This window comes from Anas platyrhynchos, chromosome 11 (genome assembly GCF_047663525.1).
Source record: "Anas platyrhynchos isolate ZD024472 breed Pekin duck chromosome 11, IASCAAS_PekinDuck_T2T, whole genome shotgun sequence".
NCBI classification, from domain to species: Eukaryota; Metazoa; Chordata; class Aves; order Anseriformes; family Anatidae; genus Anas; species Anas platyrhynchos.
The window spans coordinates 6,877,817-6,902,842 of record NC_092597.1 but is presented as its reverse complement, the minus strand read 5'-3'; the positions used below and the strand labels follow the sequence as shown (position 1 = coordinate 6,902,842).

At 41.6% G+C, this 25,026-nt stretch overlaps 1 protein-coding gene across 5 annotated transcripts in view; it reads left to right on the top strand.

Annotated features, from left to right (window-relative positions):
* RFX7 (regulatory factor X7) overlaps window positions 1-25,022 on the top strand; it is a 79,904-nt gene extending 54,882 nt beyond the window's left edge. For all 5 annotated transcript variants that reach the window (XM_072043509.1, XM_072043507.1, XM_072043508.1 and 2 more), the window contains 7 exons: window positions 2,355-2,437; window positions 3,214-3,336; window positions 10,453-10,573; window positions 12,719-12,799; window positions 13,479-13,686; window positions 16,545-16,840; window positions 17,787-25,022. In XM_072043509.1, coding sequence (XP_071899610.1) covers window positions 3,227-3,336; window positions 10,453-10,573; window positions 12,719-12,799; window positions 13,479-13,686; window positions 16,545-16,840; window positions 17,787-21,080 — 4,110 coding nt within the window. In that variant the 5' untranslated portion in view covers window positions 2,355-2,437; window positions 3,214-3,226 and the 3' untranslated portion in view covers window positions 21,081-25,022. The remainder of the gene's footprint in view (window positions 1-2,354; window positions 2,438-3,213; window positions 3,337-10,452; window positions 10,574-12,718; window positions 12,800-13,478; window positions 13,687-16,544; window positions 16,841-17,786) is intronic.
* Window positions 25,023-25,026: the final 4 nt, after the last annotated feature.

Below are 25,026 nucleotides of genomic sequence, written 5' to 3'. Positions count from 1 at the left end.
AGTCTCATTTAATAAGCTTAGCTTTATCTAATTATCACCCACGTAGGATTACCTCCAGGAACTTGCTCTGCATCCTGGCTGCGTGTTTTCTCTCCCGTTTGATGGAAGGGCCTGCCTCCCCGGGAGCTCTGCATAGCCGTCGCTGCAAGCTGGGGGAGCTGTGCAGAAAGTGCAGCCTGTGGAGAAGAGTGGGTTTTAAGTGAAAGCAGAGGGAAAATGCTACTGTCTGGCTTCCTCTGCTGAGGACATGAGCGTCCTAATCCTCAACTGCCTTAGCCCCAGGGATGCAGTTGTGCTGGTGAGAGTTGTTGGTTCACTGGCAACTTCTGAAAAAGGTTCTGCTACCATAATCCCATCAGATTTCTTCTCTACACGTAAATCAGGTTTTGTTTGGACGAATGCTTGTCAGAGGGGACCTGCATAGCAGTGTCTGCAGCATGGGCAGGGCCTTCGTGTGCAGCCCTTTCCTTCAGCTGGGAGACAGCAAAGTTGCTTCAGCTGCAGTGGGCGCTGAGGCTGCTTCAGCATTTTCTGATGAAAGTCGAAAACCAGCCCTTACGCTGCAAAGTAGCACGTTAGATTTGGAAACAAGAGGTTGTCTTCCACTTCGATGTCAGAGTCATTAGGGCTTTTTTGTTTGTTTTGCAGAGGATCTCACCTGACCCATGTCTTTTGGTGATCTTTAAAACCCCTCCCAGCCCATGCTGTGATTCTCTTGATTCTAAGCACATGGAAAACAAGGAAGTCTAATAAACAAGTGGGAATTTTCTTGCAGCTGTTTCATTCCTACCTTTTCATAATTTTTTATTTTCTCTAAAACATTTCTTTGGAGAATGCTCTCAGTAGTGTTTTTTAATAAAACCATTAAACCATTATTGATGGTGGAAGGAGCACCATTGCAAATGCCATCATGTATGTGGGGAAGGAAGAACAGAGAGAATTTTACAAAACACACCTGTTCAGAAATACCTCTTTGGATCTTTGGTGGTCTGTGCAGCATTGCTGTGTAAGCTGTTATAGATGACAGACATCAGTGTCAGCAAATCTCAGGAGTGTGTGGGGGGGTGGGGTTAAACAAAAACCTAATGTTGTGGCTTGCTGAAGCTTACACAAATAAAAGCAACAATACAGTGCCTGTTCCCTGGCTGCTGTTGGCAATGGTTCTGTGAGCTCTGAGAGTATCTGTCCTAGTGCTCTGCTTATTTTATTGCAAGAGCAGCAAGGAGGGGGGAGCTCACCTCTGGCTAGTTCTCTTGTTACCTTTGTGCCAGTGGAAGTGAAATACTTCTTGACTGGAATGGGTAGGGACCCCGGTTTGAAATGAAGTTCAGGATTTATTTTCCCCACTCTGTTTGTTGAAATAAACAGACAGGCTTCACTGGCTGCCGGTCCCATTCTCTTCCTTTTGGAAAAGGTTATGCTGACAGTAAGACAGCAGTAAAGGAAAATAGAATGAACTGTGATCAAAAAGCTATATTCTGAATTAAAAAGAGATTATGGTATTCTTAGCCTCTGTGCTGGTAGTGCACCTCTCACATGGGTTCTGCAGCATCTTCCAGAAAGAATCTGTGCTCGTTGCTGCGTGACTTTGTTCCTGCTGCTGCTGAGCAGGCTTGAATACCTTACCTCAGCTGATGCTGCTGGTATGTCAGAGTCCATGTGAGAGATCTGGAATGACCCCAAAGTGGCTCATACCTAGCATACACTTTTGCATACAGCAGGTAAAACTCCCTCTTGTGTCTGATGCTCTGCTGGTATCTTCTGGAGTAGGACTCAGGCATCGTAGGGATTCATGGTAACAGAACGGCTTATTATCAGTAGTTGTACAATAATTCTGATTCAAAGGAAGCAAATACATCATGTATTTAAACAACATTGAAGTCTGTGGCACAACTATTGCTGTGGTGGTGCAGGTTACAGGATCGGGACTGACATTCTGCACAGTTACAGCCTAGCTGTTTTTTGATGCTTTGTTCTCAGAGGTGCTTCAAATGAGCTCTGAGAATATAATGGAGGTTTTCATGTTACGTGTCCAGTTACAAAAGTGTTCTCTTACTGTCATTTCTCCAGATCCTGCTTTTATTGTGTATGAATTTTGTAATGGTATTGTGGAGCTGGCATTGTGGACAAGTGTTTTCTAGTGTGCAGTGGTGTACAAATAGAAAATCATAGTTCTAGGCCCAGAGTACTCACAGTAGCGTTCTTTTACATAAGTATTTTTCTGTTTGAAAGTATATTATTTTGGAGTACAATGTTGGATGACAATTTTAGCTGTCAAGCTCAACTCTTACAGTTTGCTCTTTCTACCCCCACCCCCTTCTTTTGTTTTTAACCAAAACACCTTTGTTATTTAGCAAGAAGTTGAGAAGTTTACAGACCTAGAGAAACTCTACCTCTACCTTCAGCTGCCTTCGGGTCCCAACAATGGAGACAAAAGGTATGTGTGTGGTAAAGGTAAGCAGCTGGTGCTGAAAACACAGCTTCTTGGGGCACTCACTTACTGAGCATGCATTTACGTGACGTGTTTGGTAGCAGAAGCTGTCTTCAAATATTAAGAACTTATTTTTTGGTGAAGATTGTTTTTAATATTTGAACTTTATTGCTCAAATACCTTGTAAATATAAACCTCCTAAAATGCAAGACTCATCAAAGAATATCTTTTGCAGCCTAAGTGCGATCGTTCTTTCACATTTTACATAGGAAGTGATAATATAGCAACATAAACGTGATGCTGGGGGAAAGAAAGAACTAATGGTATTTCTGGTAGCATTTGTTTGATTAAAGGAAGATCTAGAAAAACAACCTGAAGATCACAACATCATGAAATTAGCATCTGTTCCCAGCAGGCTGCCTACAGGAAGCACTCTGAGCACTTGCTGAGAAAGTTGAGTATTTGCAAAGGGCGGTTGGCAGACTGAGTGGGCAGAAGCTTAAGAATGGTCAGCAAAAATAAATAAATAAATCAGGAGGCAGGCACACTAACCCATCACTCTGTGTGTGGCTGTGTATCAGGCAAGAACCAGAGTATGGAGTCTCTGTTGAATTGTGCACAAAAAAGGGAGATAATACTTCCGTAGCCTTAAAGAATAGCTGCACGTTTAAGGTACTGGCCTTTGTTGGCTGTCATCTTTCTGCCTGTGCAAATACAAAAACTAGAACCAAGGAGGAACTATGGAGTGAAGTCCTCATCAGAGCTGTTTCTTCTTTCACTAGTGATCAGATCTCCATGTCATCCAGCCGTGCACAGCAGATGCATGCCTTCTCTTGGATACGGAATACCTTGGAAGAGCACCCTGAGACATCCCTTCCCAAACAGGAGGTTTATGATGAATACAAGTGAGTGCTTCGGGTAGTGCTTTCTGCATAGTGCTTACAAAGTTGTAAATAGTTGTGTGACACGGGCTCTACAAGTACTCCATTGACATACATACACAAGTGCATGTGGAAGAACAAGGCCTTCTGTACTTGGGTGCTAACCTAACTGAGGCCAACTCTTTTCAGTAGCTGTGCCACTGAAGATAGGACTCTGCTGGTTATTACGTTATTACGTGGTGCATTACGTATGCTGAAGTAAACGTGCAAGTATTTCTTAGCAAGTAAATATCAGTATGAATATTGTTTTTATTTTTTGGACAGAGCGGCACAAATTAAAAGTGCCACTTGCTGTCCTAGAGTGTTTTTTGTTCTAATTATATATACGTGCACATGTAAATGACTGTCTTAACAAGGATGAAGGGCTGAATTGTTCCTCCTGGAAAGGCAGGTATTTGGTGCACAAGATCTAGTCAATGGTACCTTTCTCTCCAGAATAATACATAAGTATTGGGCTTTCCTGCAGCAAACCTGATTTCTACAAAGGCACAGTATACCTGAATATGCATGAAACCAGTAACCAAGGCCACTGAGAGTCTGTTTTGTCGAGTCTCGAAGCTATCATGTAATGAGAGCGATTAGAAGCAAGGGAGGGCGAGCTGTCTGGCAAAAGCTGGATTTGGATTCATTTACAAAATGTTCCCCATAGGGGGAAAAAAAAAAAGGCCCAGATGCCTGAAGATGAATAACAGATTCCTGACCTAGTATGAATATTTCCATAATCTGAATGATTGCAATAATTTGCAGGGAGTTGAGTGCCTTCACCTCACAAATGCCTACAGGATTCAGCCCTTGGTAGTTGTTGCAGCGCTGCATTATGTGAATGCCTCCTTTTAATTAACTCTCTCTGGCAGAGTTGTTTTGCTCTGACTGAGCTGCAGCATGATGGCATTCGCTCGCCTGGGGTTGATAAACACGCAGACACCTATTTCTGAAGTCTCCCCATTGAGCCGAGCGGTGACGCAGCCTGGAAGCAGGGCCAATAGCACAGACGTGCCAGGGCAGCCAATCCCCGAGCAGGAGCTGCTCCCGCAGACACAGCAACAGCGGCAGCTGCTGTGCGGGAGAGAAATGGAAGCGTTATTCTGAAATATATTTCTTATTTAATAATTTATGGCCTGCTTCAGCAACAAATCTGCTTGGCTTCCATGCTGTGCCAAGCTGCAGATGCCCAGAAAAATCATCATCTACAGATTGTTGAGTGTGAAATTTGGATGGCTTTTGGATGTAGCTGCATCAAGTATTTGTGTATTGTTTTTTTTTGCCTAACAAAATAAGGGTGGAAAGCAAATATTCAGGAAAATATCAAATGTTTGGAATCTGTTCTCTTTTGAAAGCATCTGTTCTGTTTTTAAAACATTTCGTTTCTGTGAGTGTATTTATGAGCTATTCTTGCACACCAAAGGAAGAATAGCTTTGGAGTGGGAGGTGGGGAAGAGGCGTATAAATAGATGAGTTAGTTTTGATAAGTCATTTTTCTTTACCTAGGGGCGTTAAGTCCTCTCAAATCTCACTTCTCTCTTATTTACAAGTTATAATTTCTCTCCTCTGTGTGCAAAGATAAATGTTGCATGAGCTCATAGTGAGGAAACTTGTGCACTCTGCACATAATAAATCGAAGTTAAAAGGCTTCAGAAGAGTGCTGCATCATAGCAGCGTTTCAATGCCTGCTGTAAATTTTGGTTGAAATATATATATTTTTATATAAAAATACTGCTCTTCTGTATCACCTTTGTGTTTTTCTTTTTTCTATTAAGAGAAAAAAGAAGCTTACAGAGCACACTGATCCAGCACTGGCAAACGTTGATAGCATTTCCAGCTCCTTCACATTTCAGTAGCCTTGCATCCCTCATCCAAGTTAACACAATGATGCTTCTTTTTGGTTTCTTACTCTTTTTAATTGTAAATTCACATCTCTAGCTAGGTAAAAGTGAATGAGTATATCACTTATTTTACCCCCTTCAAAAGGGAGATAAATGCATCGTAATATGAGCCAGTAGCACTTGGGACGGTTGAGAGCTTGCAGCTGAATTTCAGAAAGGAGGTAAATGAGAGCTATTTCACCTCTCTTGTTGGCACCGCAATACCACTTGCACTGACAGAATATGCTGTGCTGTAAGAAGCTGTGTTCCAGTGCACGTGGTGCTTCTGCCAGCTTCCTTTGGAAGTTACAGGGGAATACAGTCTGGAATATATTATTAGGACTCATGGTGAGCTGCCTAATCTCTTCTGTAGCCTGAAGAGAATAGTTGCTGCTTCCCATCAAATAAATCCTTTCAGTGTTTTCTCGTCAGTCAGTTTTACTTACATATCTTTGCTTTATTAGTAAACACCCTTCTGGAGGCTGCCAGGTGTAGATTAAGCTGAGTTTAGAGGATTAAGATTTCAAGTCTGGCAGTACTTACACAGAAAAAAAAATCCTTGTTTGTCCACAAAATGATTTTTGAGCCTTCAGTAAGCACTTTGGTCCTTTTGCTGCTACTGCAATGATGCAAGAAAAGGAAGTTATGTTGTTCATATTTAAGCTTGGTCCCCTGAAGATTCACTTAATATACTTTAATATAGGTTAGGAGGTCTCTGAGTGAGCTTGTATCTCTTATCTGGTCTGTAAATCATTAATCCTTGATTTACTGGCTGCTGGGCCACTTGATGCATAGGTTGTGTGTGTTAAAGTGTTAAAAGATGTTAACTAGCATGTGGAAGAAGACTATTGAGAAGCTGGAACAGAAGAGGGCAGTAGGTACAGGACTACCATGGACATTAAACAAATTAAAGATGTGAGATTCATGCTAATCTTGTTTGATAGCTTTTAACCACTGTTTTACTTAAAAACTCCCTGATAGGAACTGCATGGGACCTGTTGTGTTGTCAAGTCTTCTGTTGTAACTGAGTAACTATGTATTTCTTTTAAAAGCTGATCAAACTCCCATCTAAAGCAACTGTTTCCTGGCTTTGTTACTAGTCCTAAGAATCTGATACGGAATTCTGTTTCTGTGATGGTTTTCAGACATCTCTATTCCATCCTATGTGATTTCTAGGACTTCTTTGCCAGCATTGTTCGTTAGCTTAAGGAGAGCCTGCCTCTTCCTAGGGTTTTGTTCTAACCCGTTTTTGAGAAATCAGTTATTTCGGGTGGATTGGATAAGCCAAGATCTTTGTTTCGTTTCATGCAATAGGTTCTTTCCTACTATTCATAGTGGTTCTTTCTGCACCCATCTTGTGTTGAGTTCAGCTTTCTTGAACAGGGTATGCAGAATATGTACGATGTTCTCTGTGGGATTTAGCCTGTACGTACGGTGACAGAAAAATTCTCCTCAAGTAACGCTGCTGTTTTACTCTAAGATTGTATCCACCTTGTTATCAGCTGCTATTAACAACAGGATGACTAACATATCCATTTTATCTTCCGCTGCATTCAGTCGATGAGTGCCTACTTCACAGCAGCAGCACTTGTTAATTCTTGTGCATTAGTTTGCATCTCGAGCTATTTAATTCCATCTTTTTTTCTATTCTTGTCTTTTCAGTTTTGCCATGTAACACCCCAGTCATTTTGTTTCAGTTATGCCTCCAGAATCAGATGGTTTTGCCACATTTTTTTCTGACAATTTAATACAATATTAAGTAAGGAAGACAGATTTTGAGGAACTGTGCGTAGCTTTCCTCTGAGCCTTCTGTCTCAGTGTAATCCGTTACCTCCATTTTATCCAGTTCTTTGCCCAGGAAGCTCGTTAAGCTGGGCTGTGTAGCCTGACCGTCCGTGTTGGCTTGTAGTTGGTTAATCTTTTTTGTGGTCTAATTCAAGCGCACTCCCTTTGTATTTTCTGTCTTGAGTACATCTTATTTGAAAATGGACTTCCCTTGCCAAATTTACTGTGTAGGTGCGCTCTGTACAAAGGAACATAAGCAGTCGTGCACCCATTGTCACTCCTGTCTCTTTGTAGACCTTCCCTCCCCCATCTGTTTCCCACCCACCCTTCAAATAAGCAAAAGAGCTCCTGGGCTCAGCGATGTACCAAGAGTGCAAGTAGCAGAGAGAAGAGCTTCAGGGAAGAGACTCCTGGTATGTCTTGTCAAGTCAATGAGAGATCGCAGATGGACATGTAGGATTCTCGGCCAAGCCAGGAGGAGGAGGGGCCATATGGAAGGATCTGTCTGAAAACTGAAATTACAGGATGATAATAAGAGCTCAGAAATCACAAGCTTGCAGGAGCTGCCAGTATGGATTCAGGGGGACCATATAACTGGACACTTGGTGCTGCTAGCAAGTAATTGTCTTGAAACAGATGTGCTTGACTTGAGGAACTGATTTTTTTTCTTTTTTCTTTATTCTTTTTTTTTTTTTTTGGAGAGGGAATAATTTTATTTTTGAAGTTGATTGATTGATAGGTTCCTAATTGTGTTGTTTTGCTATTTTAGGTTTTTTTGTTTTGTTTTGCTGACATTATTGAGTTTCAGTCAAAAATACTGCTGACTGCAGCAGAGAAATTCAGAGAGCCCCCCCTTTACATGCTGGTTGAGACTTCAAGCCCTGTAATCAGCATTAGAAAGTGACAAAGACCCACCTTTTAGGATTTTTCAGAGGGAAGTTAAAATCCAGTGGAGTCTGCTAAGACTTGGGATTAAAAAGCACAGAGACAAGTCTAGAACAGCATTATGCATGAAGCAGCCTCTGATTCCTAAGAGGGTGCAGCAAGGCTGGAGAAGCATTCCTTTGTATTAACTTCAAAGGGACAAATCCAGAATCCAGAGAGTGTGACTGACAAGCAGTGAAATGAATTTTGTTGGTATATAAATCAGGTAAAAATTTTCCTGATGTCTGATACAGAAACATCAAGTAGTTGGAGGGAATCTCTGGAGGTTACAGGTCCAACCCCTCACTCAGAGCAGGACCAGCTTTTGATGTTTTGTGATGTTGCTTTATCCAGACTATTTATGCATGAGGGAAATCAAGGACTGGAATGGGAGCCCAAAGAGGGTGTGAAATCTTTCTGCCTGTTTTTAGGACCTGACTGGGCAAAGCCAAGCAGCCTGGTTTTGACCTCAAAGCTGAGCCTCTTGTGGGCTGGTGTTTAGACTGAAGTCTAAAAGGGTGCTACCAAGTGCCATTCCCACTCTAACTAATCTGTGATGCTGTGCCTCCAAAGGTGGAGCTTCCAGTGTCCGGCAGCTCCTGTTCCTGTGGTCTGTCTACTTTCATTGGGAACGTGTTGGGGGCGTTGTGTCCCATCCCCTCGCTTCCTTCTAAATAAAGAAGAAAAAAGTGAGAGTTCTCACAAGAATGGGCTGAAAGTTTTGGTAAGACTGGCTCCTCTGCACTATGCTGCATTTCCTTCATTTTGGAAGGAGAAACAAAGGTCTTTTATTTCTGTCCCATGGATAACAGCAGTCTACACAAGTTTGCAGACAGAGCTGGGGAAAGTAAGGGCACACAAGCTCTATGGAAGAATGGTAGAACCAAATAGATAAACCTTGCTGTTTATCATCAAAATCATAACGTGTGGCAGTGCTTTGCAAATGGAGGATACCTACATACAGCCAAGGTAAAAGCAGCATATACCTGCTCTGTAATAACTAATATTTTTACAGAGAAAATAAATGCAGTGGAAATATCTCAAAAATATCTCTCTGTGTAGCTACAATTTTCAGAGAAGACTGTTTGTCTGGACTCCTTGAACGCAGGTGCCATTGCTGATTGTGATTGGTTTTACCATGTGATGCTGGGAATTAAACTTCTGTTTCAGGAGTGATGCTTTTTGTTTTCTTCCTTGATGAACAGAGATTTGTTTGCCTGCATGTACCCCAGTTAGAGTAGTAAGCAATGTAGCGTGTGAAGTGATTGTCTTGATGCTCTCTGCTATGATGCCCACGCAGAGTTGTGTACAGTCACCTCTTCTGTTCAGAGACATCTTGGTTCTGTGTATTGCTGGTAGGGCTGCCCACAGGAAAGGAGCTATTGCTATGGTGCTGACTCTGTGACCGTAGGAAGTCTGAAAGAGAACGCTTTACCGGTATGCTTTTGGGCCTGAGCATGTCAACAGCTGTGAAATACTACGGTGCTCTTGAACAAAAGGCAATAAATATGTAGTAGCGTTGGTGTCTTTGTGCAGCCTCAAGCACTTGCTGCGTAGCTGAGCGTTCCAGAGCAGGTTGTTTTTCTCCTTTGCTTTCACGTGATTGTGATTTCTCAGAATGTTCACGCTTGGCAGTGTAATCAACAATTCTTGTTCTCTGCCTTAAGGAGATATTTTTCTAAATACCTCAGGTGTTGAAACAAAATTCCTTCTGGTGTTCTTGAGAACTGAAGACAGATAATGGTACCCATTTTACTAGAAAGTAAATTTAGCAAAATGAATAGCTTCTGTTGCTTCTTTTCCTGTGTCATCAACTTGTTTACTCAGTTGTGCGAAGATTAGCAGATCTACATTTGTAGAGGCATTAGAAATCTGTGAATTTAGGGCTGGTAATTCATGTAAGGATATATATAATTAAGCAGATCTTATAGTTCACTGTAGGCAAACAGTTGCTAGGAGGACTAGGTCCTCAACACCTGTTTGTGTCACACCTATAAAGGTGAAGCTGGTTCCATGGGAAGCTACGCCTCATGAAAATCTGTTTGCTAAGTTGTCTCAAGTTGCAGCTGTGCAGGCAGACAAATCTCGGACCTGCTGCTTTTCAAATATTCCAATAGGACTTCAGGCCTTCCCACACTCAAGCCGTACCTCTGGCTAGAGAATGTCACTGCTAAGTCCTACAATAAGGGAATTGAAACATAATAGCTTCAAACTAAGTTGTGGAGTGAATCTTAACTGTGCTCTAGTTAATGCCACTACTTGTTAAATCTCCACATGACTTGTCTTTGAACTCAGTAGAGAACAAGGCAAAAACGATGGTATTAATAGCTCTGTGTATACATTTTTTATGTATTCAGTTCGTTGTGGATTGCTTCATTAATGTTATATGTGGTTCTAAATATGGATGGGTTTGAGTGTTTTCTTTTTGAAAACCTTTGGAGTCTAGCATGCAGGCTGGCCTTTTGTATTAACTTTGATTCCATTCACGTTTTATTTCTCTTTGTTGCAGGAGCTATTGTGACAATCTTGGCTATCACCCATTAAGTGCTGCTGACTTTGGAAAGATCATGAAAAATGTCTTTCCGAATATGAAGGCCCGTCGTCTAGGCACAAGAGGCAAATCAAAATATCCTTTGCTAGAACACTTCTCAGTAACTTCTTCTGCAATTGCCTGGAGAACATCTGCTGTTACAGCTCAACTACCAGCTAAATTTAGAAGTAATGTTAAATAAAATATGCAGACACTTTCCCAAAAATCTTTAAAGATTATTAAATGCTATAGTGTTAAGTTGCAAGATACCACTTAAGAAACAAGATAGTAAATTTAGGTTACACTGTCTTTCTGGGAAGCTTAGTTGTCACAACAGTGAGGAACCAAAAAAGCCTTATCACATAGTGTGAAGAAGAATATTGAAGCAGAGGAACTTGCCTCACGTACATACAATAGTATTTTATTAGCAGTTCAGAATTATCAAAACATTTGCTTCATTATATACTTGTGCACACCAGTACTTTAAAAGTTAGTTGTAAAGCCACAGATCCTTCTTAAGAGGTGCTACAAATCTCTCATAAAACTGCAGCTCCTCAATCCACTTTTTCAATTGTTTGTAAGAGAAAAGGGGATTACTGAGAAGCAGTCAAAAAGCTGATTATAGACTTGGAAGTCACTTATTGATGGCTTGTCCTGCAGGGGTGAGGGGAACAGGCTGCTTCCTTCGTTGCATGGTGCATACTTCCTGAGACAGAAAAGACAATTCAGAGCAAGTGCTAGGATGAGAAGCGATGTCTCTCTCCATTGACTGTGGTCTCATTCCCTGTGCCCACAACTGGAGTCCACTTCTTTCCCTTCTTGCCTGTGGTAGAGAAATTCACTCTCCCGAAGGGTATGCAAAAATACTGTCCTGTTTAGCTGTAACTTAAAGCAGAGCCTGAAGTATACAGCAAATTGACCTTGTCATAGTGTAGGTAAAGATACTGTTACAGGCATAAGTATGCACAGTTAAATGTTGAGACAGAGTAGTTTATCAGCTAACAGGCAGCCCCTATGAACATGTCAGGGCAAGTACTATGTAAAAGAGTCAGCTTATATCACTGGTGGTTCTGCTGTTTCAGTTTAGGGACAAGAAGCACTGCTGGGAAAGAAGTGCAGTAATCAAATCAAAAGGCTACAAGGATGTAAATTTTTCTCAGGCTTTTCTGAGATGGAGCTATGGTTTGTATTTATTGCACAGGTAACTGCTTCTGTCTAGTCTTTAGCAAGCTGAGGTATTCCATTAAAAACCAGAAACTGTTACTGATTTTCAAAGTAAGTAGTTTCATCTGCAAGAATTTAGTCTTTTCCAAGTTGAGAATTGCACTTTCCCTTGAGAATCTTTGGAAACTGCCATGAAGCAACCTACTGCCTTTTGTGTCCCACAGGGCCAGCTCTTGCTCCATCAGTGTGTTGCTCTGATGCAGTGGATGGGTTGAGCTACTGCAGAAAGTGAGGATGGGTTTTAAAGGGTGAAAGACCTCAAGGAGGTTGTACGTTCTAATTAAAAAACAATCAAAAGAACTAGCTGTAATGATACGGACTCACTGTAATACTGTCTTTTGCCAAGGTTTTACTCTAAGCATGGTAAGCAAAGAGAATTAATGCTAGCGGGCAGCCCAGGATTATTTGTCGTCTTCAGAGGGGACCAAAAAAAAAACACACATAATTGTACATGAAGAAATTATGTCCATTAAATTTTTCATTAAGTACAGTGTTGGATTATCTAGTAATGGAGTCCAAAACTTAATAGCAGCATTCTGGATGGAGCTAGACAAATTTTAAGGAAGAAATTATATGATGTAATTATAGCTTGACAGGATTGTCTTTCAGTTCTGTTTCCTAAGTTTCTAATTCAGAATGATTAAAATATGACTTTATTTCACACTTGCCTTAATACCTAACCACCCTACATTTAATTTACTGTAGTTATGCTTCATCCACGTTAGTGTAAGAAAATGTAAACTCTGTGGTCTAGGGAAGAGAAATACACATTTAGAGAAAATGAAAAATCGGTGATTTTGACAAGGATTTGCTCATCATAGAGAAGAGAACACTGTATGTGAACTTTTAGGCTTTGGATTCTGGGCTGTTGTGAGGTTATGTTTAATGACACTGAATTTGAGAGCTGTTGCTGAGTTTGAGTATAAAGTTTATGAGAGGTATAGGAGGAATTACTGCCTGTCCTCCCTACATGCCACCTAACAAGCAGAGATGATGTAGACCTTAATTCTTGATCACATATTGCTACAGTGGACTGAGGAAGAAGGCTTTTGTTCATATGCCAACACTGCCCAACCTTGACTTTCATAAAACTGGAGATGGGGTATGTTATATACTTCTACATATTTGTGCAAATTAACATTTATTATGTTACTTTTACTGTCTTAAGTTTTTCTTACTATCTTAAATTTTCCAAGCAAATTGAAGAGCTGTGTAGTTTTTAAGAATTTCTTTATGATGCTCAGCTTCTAAAACATTGTGTGTTTGTTTTCTATAAAAATCTAGAAAGAATTGTAGTACTAGTATAAAAAAAAAATACATCAGAGGTGAAGCAGAATTCCACAGTACTGCTACCTACAAGGTGTGTGTATATATGTATTTAACTCTGATCCCGTTTTGGCTTTACTGTATATTGATAATAATAATTCAACATTAGAGGAGAATCCCCTGGGAAAGAAGCAGTTCCTGGGGAACAATGGCTGCTGCGGTGACAAGACTCTGGTTGCAAGGAGGATCAACTGTAGGTGGTCTGAATGTTGGGATTCTTGCTTTGATTTTCTTCCAGAAGCAGCAATTCCACGTGGTACCTTTGGAAACAAGCAGTAGCATATAATGTTTAGTAGCATGGATGTTGTGGTCTCATTCTCCCAATTTCATGAAAAACTGTGAACATCCGTATTCAGCTTGCTGTGTGCTTTTGATCATCGTTTGCTGTGTTCTTGTGTTCACTCCTTTGTGGCCTTTAATAACGAAAGTAACCATTCCTTCTTTGTTTGTTGTAGTTGGATGGGACAGAGCCGTCTGGGCAGCTACAAAGTGCCGATGAGGAAGTTGTCTCTGCGGCCTGCCGGCTTGTTTGCGAATGGGCCCAGAAAGTGCTAAGCCAGCCTTTTGATACAGTCTTGGAATTGGCTCGTTTCCTTGTAAAAAGTCACTACATCGGCACCAAGTCAATGGCAGCTTTAACAGTAATGGCAGGGGCACCAGCAGGTAATGAGTTAACTTCATTCTGAATCGATGAAACGGGGGGTGTTTTTTCTGAGAGTAAGGCTTAAAATGCGATTTCTTTTAATCTTAATCTGGGGTGACCAGGAGGAGTGAGGTGTCTGGACAGCTCTGGACCTTTAGGGATCGATTGGGTTTGTCTCCCCTGCTTTGAGTAGGAACGTGTCCCACTTCAGACCTTGGCATTTTAGTCCTCTCCAACAGATGTTAGCTGAACCAGACTGATTTCAGTCTGCATTGCTTCAAATTATTTTCTTGAAAGTAGTCTGGGTAGGAAGATTTGAAAATAAGCAGTGGCTTCAGGTTTAGTTTGTGATGGTAACCTTTTGTTTGCCTGACAACTTCTTGCTGCAGTTTAGATTTGTGCTAATGGTCGCTTAAGGACAGGGTATAAAAATGTCTGGTACGATAGAGTCGTGCTTCTTGAGAACTGCTTGCTGCCTGAGGGAAAGGTAAAGGGAAGGGAAGTGGGGGAAGAGAAACCTCAGCTGGTCTTAAAGCTACTACGTAATCACAGTCAGCGTGAAGTGTGGGGCTGGTCACTGAAGAGACTTCAGCAATTTCTCTAGAAGTCCTTACAGTTGAGTAAACAATTCAGCAACAGAAATTGAAGAAAGAAATTCTCTGTCAAGGAAATTACTAATGATACAATCTGAGTGGTCTTGTTCAAGTTGGTTTCCTAGCTTACATTCTCTGAGGTAATAAAAGGTATGAGTTCATGCATGGTGGGAAGCAGTCAGGATGTGGGGCTTCCAGTCCATCTTGGCCGTTCAGGTCAAAAACCCCTGCATGGAAGGCAGGGATGTGTGCATGGTGCTGTCATGAGCTGACTGGTGATTCCTGGGACACGGCCTGCAGTGATTGCCTGTGGCACTTGGATGGACACCTGTCTCCCCAGACTCTTTCCAAGGTCTTCTCCAATTCCTCTGATGAGGACCCTGGTCTTACAAAGCACTCAAAGGCAGGGTTAACTTGAAGCATGCGAGTAATTGTACTGAGCTGTACTATGCTAGATCAGGATTTGGGTGCCCTGACAGTGGGGGTTTGTAGGCACGCTGCTGGTGTAGCTGTGTTTGTTTGATGACTTGTCCTCATTTGGAAACAATTGTCCGTCTTAATTTTCTCTCCCAAGCAGATTTTCTTACAGGCATTTCTGGTATGTCAGATGCAAATTTTCCTGAGATGTTTGATCTGTGTCAGGTAGTAAAAGTGTGTCAGCTGTTGTTTTTATAGATTATACTAGAGATAATGGTTTGAGGGGCACTGAGAGGGACTGGAGAGCCCCCTCCAGAGGCAGTTTGTGTAACTGGGATTCCAGCACTTGATGTCAGATCAGTGTTAAGGATCAAGGTAAAGAGGAGAGTTACTTTGTATTTCACTACATCTCAGAGAAATGGATTTCGAATTCACGCATTTCAAATAGAAACTGGTGGTCAAGGCTGAAGACGGGGGTGATCCCCTTCTGGATCCCCTTACTTCCTTGAGGAGAAGGTGGTGTTTCAAGGGAAAAGGTGGTTATTTCCAATGCATGCCTGTGGAGCTCGGGTACTCATTTCAGGAGAGGTTCTATGGTCTGGCATGGTAAATAAGATATTCATTCCCATTCCTCTTTATCATGAGGAACTATAGTGTCTCTGTGTACTAACTGGTAGGGAAAAAAAGAAAGCTTTTTTTTTTTTGAGGTAAAATTGTGGTGTTGTTTTCCTGACAAACATTACTTGCTTTCGGTATTCAGACCACATAGGTCACTTATTTTCCAGTAATAACAATATATTTGCGTGTTTCACTGCTCTGTGAAGAAGGAATCGAACACTTAACGTGGAGACGTGTTGTAGAGTTCAGGCTCTTGTGGTCCATGCAGGCTGTTGCTCAAAGGATGGGCTCCCAGAAGTCAGTGTTTTGAGCTTATACTGGGGATCTAAACCCAAATTACTGCCCTTAAATGGTGATGAGTGATTTATAATCAAGTTCTTTCAAAGTAACGGAGAAGCCTATGGAAATATAAATGAAACTGGTAAAGCATATTTAGAAGGGCAATTCAAGAGAATTGGGCCATCCTTGAGAGAGTGTGCTTATCCTTTGGACTGTTAATGAATGAAAGGTCATAGATGCAACGTGATTTTGTAACAGGAATTGGTACCAGCTGCACAGACAAGACCAACTCCATAGTGTTCTCCTTGGAAGCACCATTGCTTGCTTGTGATTAGCAAAGGCATTGTCTCCAGAAAATAAATATATATATATCATTCTAATTCTATGATTTTTCACCTTTTTCCTTCTTTTGTTTTATTTTCCTCCCTTGTCACTACTCTTCTTGCCCTTCTTTCACTGCTGTCCATGATCACGTGCTGGTTGCAGTCCATTCTGACATTACATGTACGTAGTATCTGTTCAGTGCTGCTCCTCTGTGACACAGACCCACAGCTTTCTGGAAAGATTTTTCATTTTTAAAACTGCTTTCAAGATAGGTAACAACAAAAACATGGTAGATGATGGATTTTAAAGATTCCTCTGCAATATATCCACTGCCCTCTACTGTCAGTTAAATTAATTGCATTGTTTTTAGATGTAATTCAAAATATGTAGCTTGGGGTTACTAGAAAGAAGATGCCAATACATAAAATTTATCAGCTACTGGCCAGCTTGCCTAACAGATAGGAGTTTAGACACAGATATGGAAAGAAACTGAAACACTGAATAGATTCGAGCATGCACAAATAGATGAGGTGTTCCCTGAATGGTTGTGGAGATGCCTGCTATGTATCTGCAGTTGGATACAGAAGTGGCACTACAACAGACTGTGTATGTGTTGTTATAATTCATTCTTCTTCTTCTGTGTTCAGGAATAAAAGGGATCCCCCAGCCCTCAGCTTTTATGCCTACTGCTGAAAGCAATTCCTTTCAACCACAAGTGAAAACTCTGTCATCTCCTGTTGATGCCAAGCAGCAGCTGCAGCGTAAGATCCAGAAGAAGCAGCAAGAACAGAAACTGCAGTCTCCTTTGCCAGGAGAGTCTCCAGCAAAGAAAACGGAAGGCACTGCAACCAATGGTGTGACGAGTATATCTAATGGAAGCCCTGCAATTCTGTCTCCTCAGCCCATTGGTATTGTTGTGGCAGCTGTCCCCAGCCCGATACCGGTAATCTTCTCCAGCAATTCTAGAGAAACCCCTTTATGAAAGTAGTTAAGTAGATATGTCAGTGGGAGGGAGGAATGTTGGTTTTCGTTCAGATTTGGGTCCCTTGATGCTGTTCTGTCCCAGTGACTGTTACACCACAAGTGGTGTAACGATGTGACTGAGTTTAGGTTAGATAAGGAGGCAGCAGCATTTTGATCATATCACATAGGTCTTGTTCATCTTTGAAATCATCGACAGTGGGATTTCAGCTAGCAATGTTGGTTATATGTGGGCATAACGACCCTTGGGATGAAGCTCAACCAGATGGGAGAGCCAGCACAGGTCATGTGGCTCACTGAGCCCCTCATTTGGAATCCAAATTGACTTGCATTGGCCCAGCATACTTAGGTGACACCAGCAATTTTGTTTTTGCATGAAACTGAAAACATGGAGCTACTTTGTCTTTCAGACTTAAACATTAAAAAAATATGGGGTTGGGAGGAAGGTTATTTGTTTTTAGGTTTTTATTTTTTTAATAGCTGTGCTGTTTATTTCAATAGATAAGGGAGTTTTTCTGCCTGATACTCAGCTTAGATTTGATTTGCTTTTGAAATCTTGAAAACGAGCAGTTTTGAATGCATCTTCTCCTCTTTCTCTTTTGTATTTCTGTCTTTTGTTCTATTTGGTGAAGGACTGTATGATAATAATCCTTTCGTAAGCCTAATGTTTAGGCCAGTTCCTTGTTCCTTAAAAACTGAGGCCATGTGTCTGCCCACCAATCCTAGGCAGACAGATACCAGTTGCCTGGTATGCAGTTGAAGAGCTTGCTTTGTTTTGAAGACACTAGCTTTGTTGTGTTGAGCTGCGTTGTCCTTCGCCTTTTGAAATGCATGGGGATGAAGTAGTCTGTGGGCTTGGAGGACTTTCTTGCTTCATCACCACACCGTGTCTCTTCCTCTTTGAACAGGTGCCAAGGACCAGGCAGTTGGTGACATCTCCAAGTCCTATGGGATCGTCAGACAGCAAGGTCCTGCCGCTCAACGTTCAGGTGGTCACTCAGCACATGCAATCAGTCAAGCAGTCACCAAAGACTCCCCAGAATGTTCCTGCCAGCCCAGTTGGTGACCGCTCTGCCCGACATCGCTACCCGCAGATCTTACCGAAGCCAGCAAATACCAGTGCTCTCACCATCCGCTCTCCCACAACGGTGCTTTTTACCAGTAGCCCAATCAAGACTGTTGTGCCAGCTCCACATGTGAATTCCTTAAATGTGGTAAAAATGACAGCAATATCTCTCGCCCCAAGCAGCGGTAGTGTGCCTGTCAAACAGACACCTTCAGTTAATAGCACTGCGGGAGCAGTGGAAGAGGGGAGAGCTGCTCCACAGATGAAAAATGGATCTCTTGTCTCACTTCAGTCCCCAGGATCCAAACCTAGCACTGTTGTAGCTGCATCTGCAGTTGAGATCAAAATGGAACCAGAAGCACTGCTGGATGAGAACCCAGTACAGGGCCAAGAGAGCTCTGAGGTATCTAAATCTATAAAGGCAGCCCCTGGCCTGCCTCCTGCTCAACAAATAAATTTTGAGGTCACAACCTTGAAGGTTTCAGCTGATGGTGTTGTGGAGGCAAAAACAGTTAAGGGCTGCGATCAGGGAGCTGAAGAAGCAGGGACCAAATATAAAACCCAGTCTAATGAGATGACACCGGTTTCTTCAGCAGGCAATAATCAAAGCACTCTAAAGCTCTCAGTTGCCAGCACCAGCATTGGTTCACCTCCTACTGGTGAGTCTACGATTAAAGACAAAGTATGCACTAAAAGTCCAAGAAAGCGACAACCTTCTACACTTCAAGATTCCCAGGTACCACCTGTAAAGAAACCACTGGTGGGGCAGCTTTCAGCTGGTAATGCTGTGGAGGGTCAAAAAGCAAACAGCGTTAAGAAGGCCCCAAAGGTTGTATCGTTAGCTAGCGGTGACAATACTGCAACACTTGCTCAAGTTCCCAGCAAGGTACCTGTAGATGCACCCGTACCTTCCACAGCGCCAGCAAACGTAGCGACAGACTGTTCCTTGAGCACCAATTTAAATACCAGTGATCCTACTCTAGGACAGCAGCTTGCATCAGCATCATCTCCAGATATAAAAGTGAAATTGGAAGGAAACATGTTTATCATAGAAAATGATTCAAAATCTGATGGCAGCTTTAACCCGAATGCGTGGCACCATATCACCAAAACCTCTGACTTTGCATCTGTGAATTGTGACCAGCAGCAGGATATCAGTGTTATGACTATCGCAGGACATTCTGGCTCTAGTGACTTACAGGAGTCTGCGTGGGAGCCAGTGCACTGTGAGGGCATGCAGCAGGATGTGTACAACCAGCAGCTACAGAGCCAGCTCCAGGACTCCTCCTTGGGTCAAATACAAGCACAGTCTTCGAATCAGTTACCTCTGCAGTCCGAGTTGAAAGAGTTTGAACATACAGTCCCCCAGTCGAATGAGAACTTCTTCTCATTTGATGATGACCTTACCCAGGACAGCATTGTGGAGGAGCTGGTGCTCATGGAGGAGCAGATGTCAATGAATAATCCTCATCCTTACGGGGGTTGTCTAGGAATGGCACTTCAGAGCCAGACAGCAGCTCAAGGAGCTCCTGTGTCATCTCATCCCAGCAGCACACACTTCTACCACTCAATCCATAACAACAGCACTCCGATCCACACTCCTACTCCTACCCCCACCCCAACTCCCACTCCCACCCCGACTCCGACCCCCACCTCAGAAATGATCTCTGGATCTCAAAACGTGTCACGAGAGAGCCCTTGCTCCAGGCTGGCTCAGACGACTCCCGTAGACAGCGCCCTGGGAAGCAGCCGGCACACGCCCATAGGCACGCCGCATTCCAACTGCAGCAGCAGCGTCCCTCCGAGTCCTGTGGAGTGCCGAAACCCGTTTGCGTTTACTCCCATAAGCTCCAGTATGGCTTACCACGATGCCAGCATTGTTTCCAGTAGCCCCGTGAAGCCGATGCAGCGGCCTATGGCTACCCACCCGGACAAAACCAAACTCGAGTGGATGAATAACGGGTATGGTGGCGTCACCAATTCATCAGTTGCAAACCACGGCATCCTTACGAGCTACCAGGAGCTGGTGGAGGATCGCTTCAGGAAACCTCACGCGTTTGCAGTTCCTGGCCAGTCGTACCAGTCTCAGCCACGCCACCACGATACTCACTTTGGTCGCGTGACTCCCGTTTCACCTGTGCAGCACCAGGCAGCCCCTGTAAGTAACACTACCAAGCAAGAGGGTTTTGCTGTTCCCGCTCCTCTGGACAACAAAGGAGCCAGTTCCACTCTCAATAACAGTCTGAGATGCCGGAGCGTGAGCCCCGCTGTCCATCGCCAGCGTAATCTCAGTGGAAGCACGGTTTACCCTGTTTCAAATATACCACGCTCCAACGTGACGCCTTTTGGGAGCCCGGTGACTCCGGAAGTTCACAATGTCTTTACGAATATCCATGCAGACACCAGTGCCAATAACATAGCGCAGAGAAGCCAGTCGGTCCCGTTGACTGTAATGATGCAGACAGCCTTCCCGTCTCTTCAGAAACAAACAAACACTAAAAAAATAACCAACGTGTTGTTAAGCAAACTTGATTCTGATAGCGATGATGCAGTGAGAGGTTTGGGAATGAACAACATGCCCTCAAATTACACGGCCAGGATGAATCTCACTCAGATTTTAGAAACATCCACTGCTTTTCCTAGTGCCAACCCGCAAAATATGATTAATTCCAGCACTTCAGTTTATGAATTCCAAACACCAAATTACCTCACAAAAAACAGCAGCACCGATCAGATCAGTTTCTCTTCTGGAGATAACCAAGCACAATCAGACATCGGAGAGCAGCAATTAGATTTTAGCAGCACTGTAAAAGACCTTTTAGGGGAGGACAGTCTGCCAACAAACCAGCAGCTGGTGAATCAGGTGGCATCAGATCTGAACGTTACATCTGTCTTTTCCAGCGACATCAGGTTGTCTTCCGAACTCTCAGGCAGCATTAACGATCTGAACACTTTAGACACAAATCTACTGTTCGATCCAGGTCGTCAGCAGGGACAAGATGATGATGCTACACTGGAGGAATTAAAAAATGACCCCTTGTTTCAACAAATCTGCAATGAATCCATTAACTCAATGACTTCAGGTTTTGAGTGGATGGAGAGCAAGGATCATCCTGCTGTTGAAATGTTGGGTTAATCTTGTTTTATAATATGTATGTAGCACACTGTATCTGAAAGACAGACGTATTGTATTTGTCTTAATGGAAGTGCCTCCTGCAGCAGAAACACTTGCTATGTTTTGTGGCATTTAAAAAAAAAAGTTTGCTGTAACAGTTGCTCATACTTGAGCAATGAAAAGGCAGTCTTACCAATTTTAAACAAATCTCTGAAGGTGATGGGCTATCAAAGAGCCAGTATTAAAATTTGAATTTTATAGTGTTTCCCATTCAACATTTATTATTGTAGTAAATAAAGAAGTGGTGAATAGCCAGCCAGCAGTGACAGCAATGGTTGAGGCTTTGGGTGGGTGTTAAGTCGAGCTTGTTAGCAGGCTTTCCATACTCTGCATTGCTTGTTACTTCTGGTAGATGATCCTTACTGACCTCTGTTGGTGAGGTCTGAAAGGCAGGGTGCCTGCAGGTGTGTAGGTGATGGGGAGTGGGTAGAGGTGGAGCAGGTGACATGCAGGTGCCTGACCATTGCGTAGCCATCTTGAGTACTGCTCGGTGGTGAGCTGTGGAAAATTTCCGTAGCACTGGTGCCATTTACATCTCTAGTAAGATGCAGAGACAGGAAAACTAACAGGAATGATCAAGGAAAAAAGAAAGATGCACTAAACTTTTTATTTAAGAGATACAGATCTATGTAGTTATTTTATCCATTAATGTTCCTGACGTTATACTTGGTATTTTAGTTTTCATTTCAGTGTTTTTATATTACGTAAAATTCATGGGAAAAGATTTTGAGCATTGAGATGTAATCTAGGAGTAACACCCTATTTTAAAATGATAGGTACTATTTGATTATTTATCAGAGCTAAAGAAGTAATGTGATGTTTTTCCCTCTTTTTAAAAACAAAAGAGCTGTTGGAGCTCATTAAAATACTATTTTTAAAGATTCGATTTTAAATTTGCTCTTTTTTAACGTAGTGGAGGGTGTAGGAAGATGTTATTTTCTCTATGTTTCAGTAGGTTGAGCCTTTCTTTCTGTTTTAAACAAAATACGACTAAAATATTAGAAAATGTGGTTGATCTAAAAATACTTCATATAGAGCCATAATACTGCCAGGCACTTTACAGATACACAGTCAGATGTGATCTTTCTTTGGGTAAAACTTTTTAAAGTGCTTACTGTTTTAGAAGTCTGAATTCCATTTTCATTGAATGATTTGGGAGGACAGATGAATCTAATTTTTGCTAATACTCCTTAGCTAGAAAATGGGATTTAGACTTCTACCTTACTAGTTCCCTTAACGAAACAAAAAAGACCTGTTGTTTTATCAGCATGGGATGGTTTTCCCTAATGATGAAAAGAGACTTTAACTAGTCCGTGACCCTGTTGTTAGAAAGAGGACTTGCAGGGGCAAGCTTTTACAAAAGAACTGTACTAAGGATGCTACAGTACTGTCCCTTAGGCTCAGTATAAAATCGATTATTTATCTTGTGAACTGATATGTACAAAACTGAACGCAGAACTGAAAACATTTTCCTCTCTTGCATTCCTTCTTTGAATGAGCTGTCATGAATTTATGAATAGGAAGGCACAGTAAGCCCTCCTAGATTTATTGAGGAAGAGATGATCACGCTTTTAGGTGATTTTTTTTTCCCCTCCTTCTTGAGATTCTGGTAATGTCTTGATCTCAGGACTGGATTTTTTTATTTTTTGGCTGTGCTTGATTCAAATTGTGATGTTGCATTGGCACTCCAGATGTACCATGGCTTCTTTTGCTCTTGCTCTGATTGACACCCAGTCTGTGGCCTCTTCTTCAGGGACGAGCAGTTGCGATAAGCTATAGCACCTTACATGCGGCCTGATTTCACTGTGCTTGCATCAGAAGTTTTGACGCTTCATTAGGAACAGACTTGGAGAGTTCAGATCCTTCCTTAAAATGTGGATGTGCGATGGTGCGGTTTACTTTCAGACCAAGTGACCCTTTTAATTTTTTTTAAGGAAGTGGGACTCCAAAAACCGCAGTGTAGAATTCTGTTAGTTGTCTGTCAGTAAGGCTGGAACCGTTTTTCCTTTAGACAGAAGTTGCTGAAGGCAGGGCTTGAATTCTCTACCTGCCTGTGGCCTTTAGCCAGAAGGGTGCTGACCATCTGCTTGTTGACTTCACTGGATCTGAGACACATCCAGCACCTCCCTTTTCTGACCCTGTGCAAAGTGCTGTGAATACATAAACCCTACCTGCCAGGGGAGAGTGGTGGGCAGGACAGGACGTCTGTGCTGCAGCCATCTGCGTCTGCGTGCTGTGCTGGCCTCACCTCCACGGCGCTGGCACTGAGACCGACGCGGGCTTGGTGTAAACAAGTTTTTGCCTAACTTCTGGTTCTTCAGAACATTTCTCAGTAAAGCAAGAGTAGATTTAAAAAGCTGATGCACTCTAAATTATGCAGCCGTCACCAAAGGTTTTTAAAAGTACCTTTTAAATTATTTTTAAATACAAACATTATATTGAAGCTAACACGTGACTTAATTAGCAGGTATATTCTATAATCAGTGGATTTAAAGCAAATGTATATTAAATTTAAGAAACGTTCAATTCAGTAAGGATTCTTTCAAGTGAAACCCAAGGCATAGGCACAGCTTTGTACATAGGTGTGTGTTAATTTATAGGTGTTTGTATGTTGGTGTTACAACTAATATTCTGTTAGGTCCCTATACTTAGTGCTAGTTAGTTCTTTACATTGAGACAGAGCACTACTGCACACCAAAGTATGCAATACCCAAAGGAAAATTCTCTGATTTTTAACAAACGGAAGCCTGTGTCAGATACTCCAAAACTAAGAATTTGAGACAGTTCTGACCCCTTGTTTACATAATTGGCTTCCTAATAACATTAGAAATGAATTATTTTGCTAGCAATTTTTGCTAAAGTATATGAACTAGTGAATTTGTACCCTGTGTACTGTATTGCAGCAAACACTTTAAATTTGGTTGGTTAGTCCAGCAAACTTTCTGGGTTCATATATTGCACTAAAATTCTGTTGAACCTGTGGCAGGCACATTCCTTAGGATAAATGCAACAAATACAGCCCACAGATTAAAAATAATAATAATAAAATAACAAAAAACACAAAACAAAAAAAAAAAACACACTCAAAAAAATTTAAAAAATAAAACAAAAAAAAAACTTTCTAATGTGTTTCATTATTAAAAGGCAAAATGTCATTAAAAGTGACAGGTGAAATTGTCTTATGTAGCAATGTGCATTGATCTCAATGAGATGTCTATTTCTTATTCTCTTACATGAGAATATTACAGCAGGAAAAATTAAGTTTAGTTTGCTTCACCATGTTAATACATGATCACAAAATGTGCATGAGTGTTAATGACTTAATCTTGTACAGTACTAGATATATTCCTGTAACCACTTTTATTTTTTTTATTTTGCTGTATTGAAACTGGTTAACCAGTGTTAACCATGTGAGCATAGTTATTCACAAGTTATTTACTTTTTTATGTTAACTAATTCAGCTTAGTTATTGTTGAATATGTTCTTTTCTTGGATTATTTTTTATTGTTCGGGTGTTGAGAAACATTTTTGCATCATTTTATCATGATAAGAATTCATGAAGTAAATAATTTGCAAATAATTGCAATAAGCACTGACTTCTGAACTGAAAAGAAGGAAAGCATTTCTTGTGCAGTGCATCTGACGTTCATATAATAGTCTTGTACTATACTGTGCTTTATTTACTGCACCATAAAGGAAGAAAAATCCCTGTTCCATGTTTTCATTTAATGCAGGAAATCCAGTTTTCCCCCTCTTCCCCAGTGTTTTGTTGTCTGTTGTACTGCTGAAACTACAGTAGTTGAATATTGCAGTAGCATTTCAGTTATTTTTTTTATTGAAAGTGCTCAAAAATTGTTTTTTAAATGTTTTCAAAAACAATAAAAACATTTTATATTAAAATGATTTC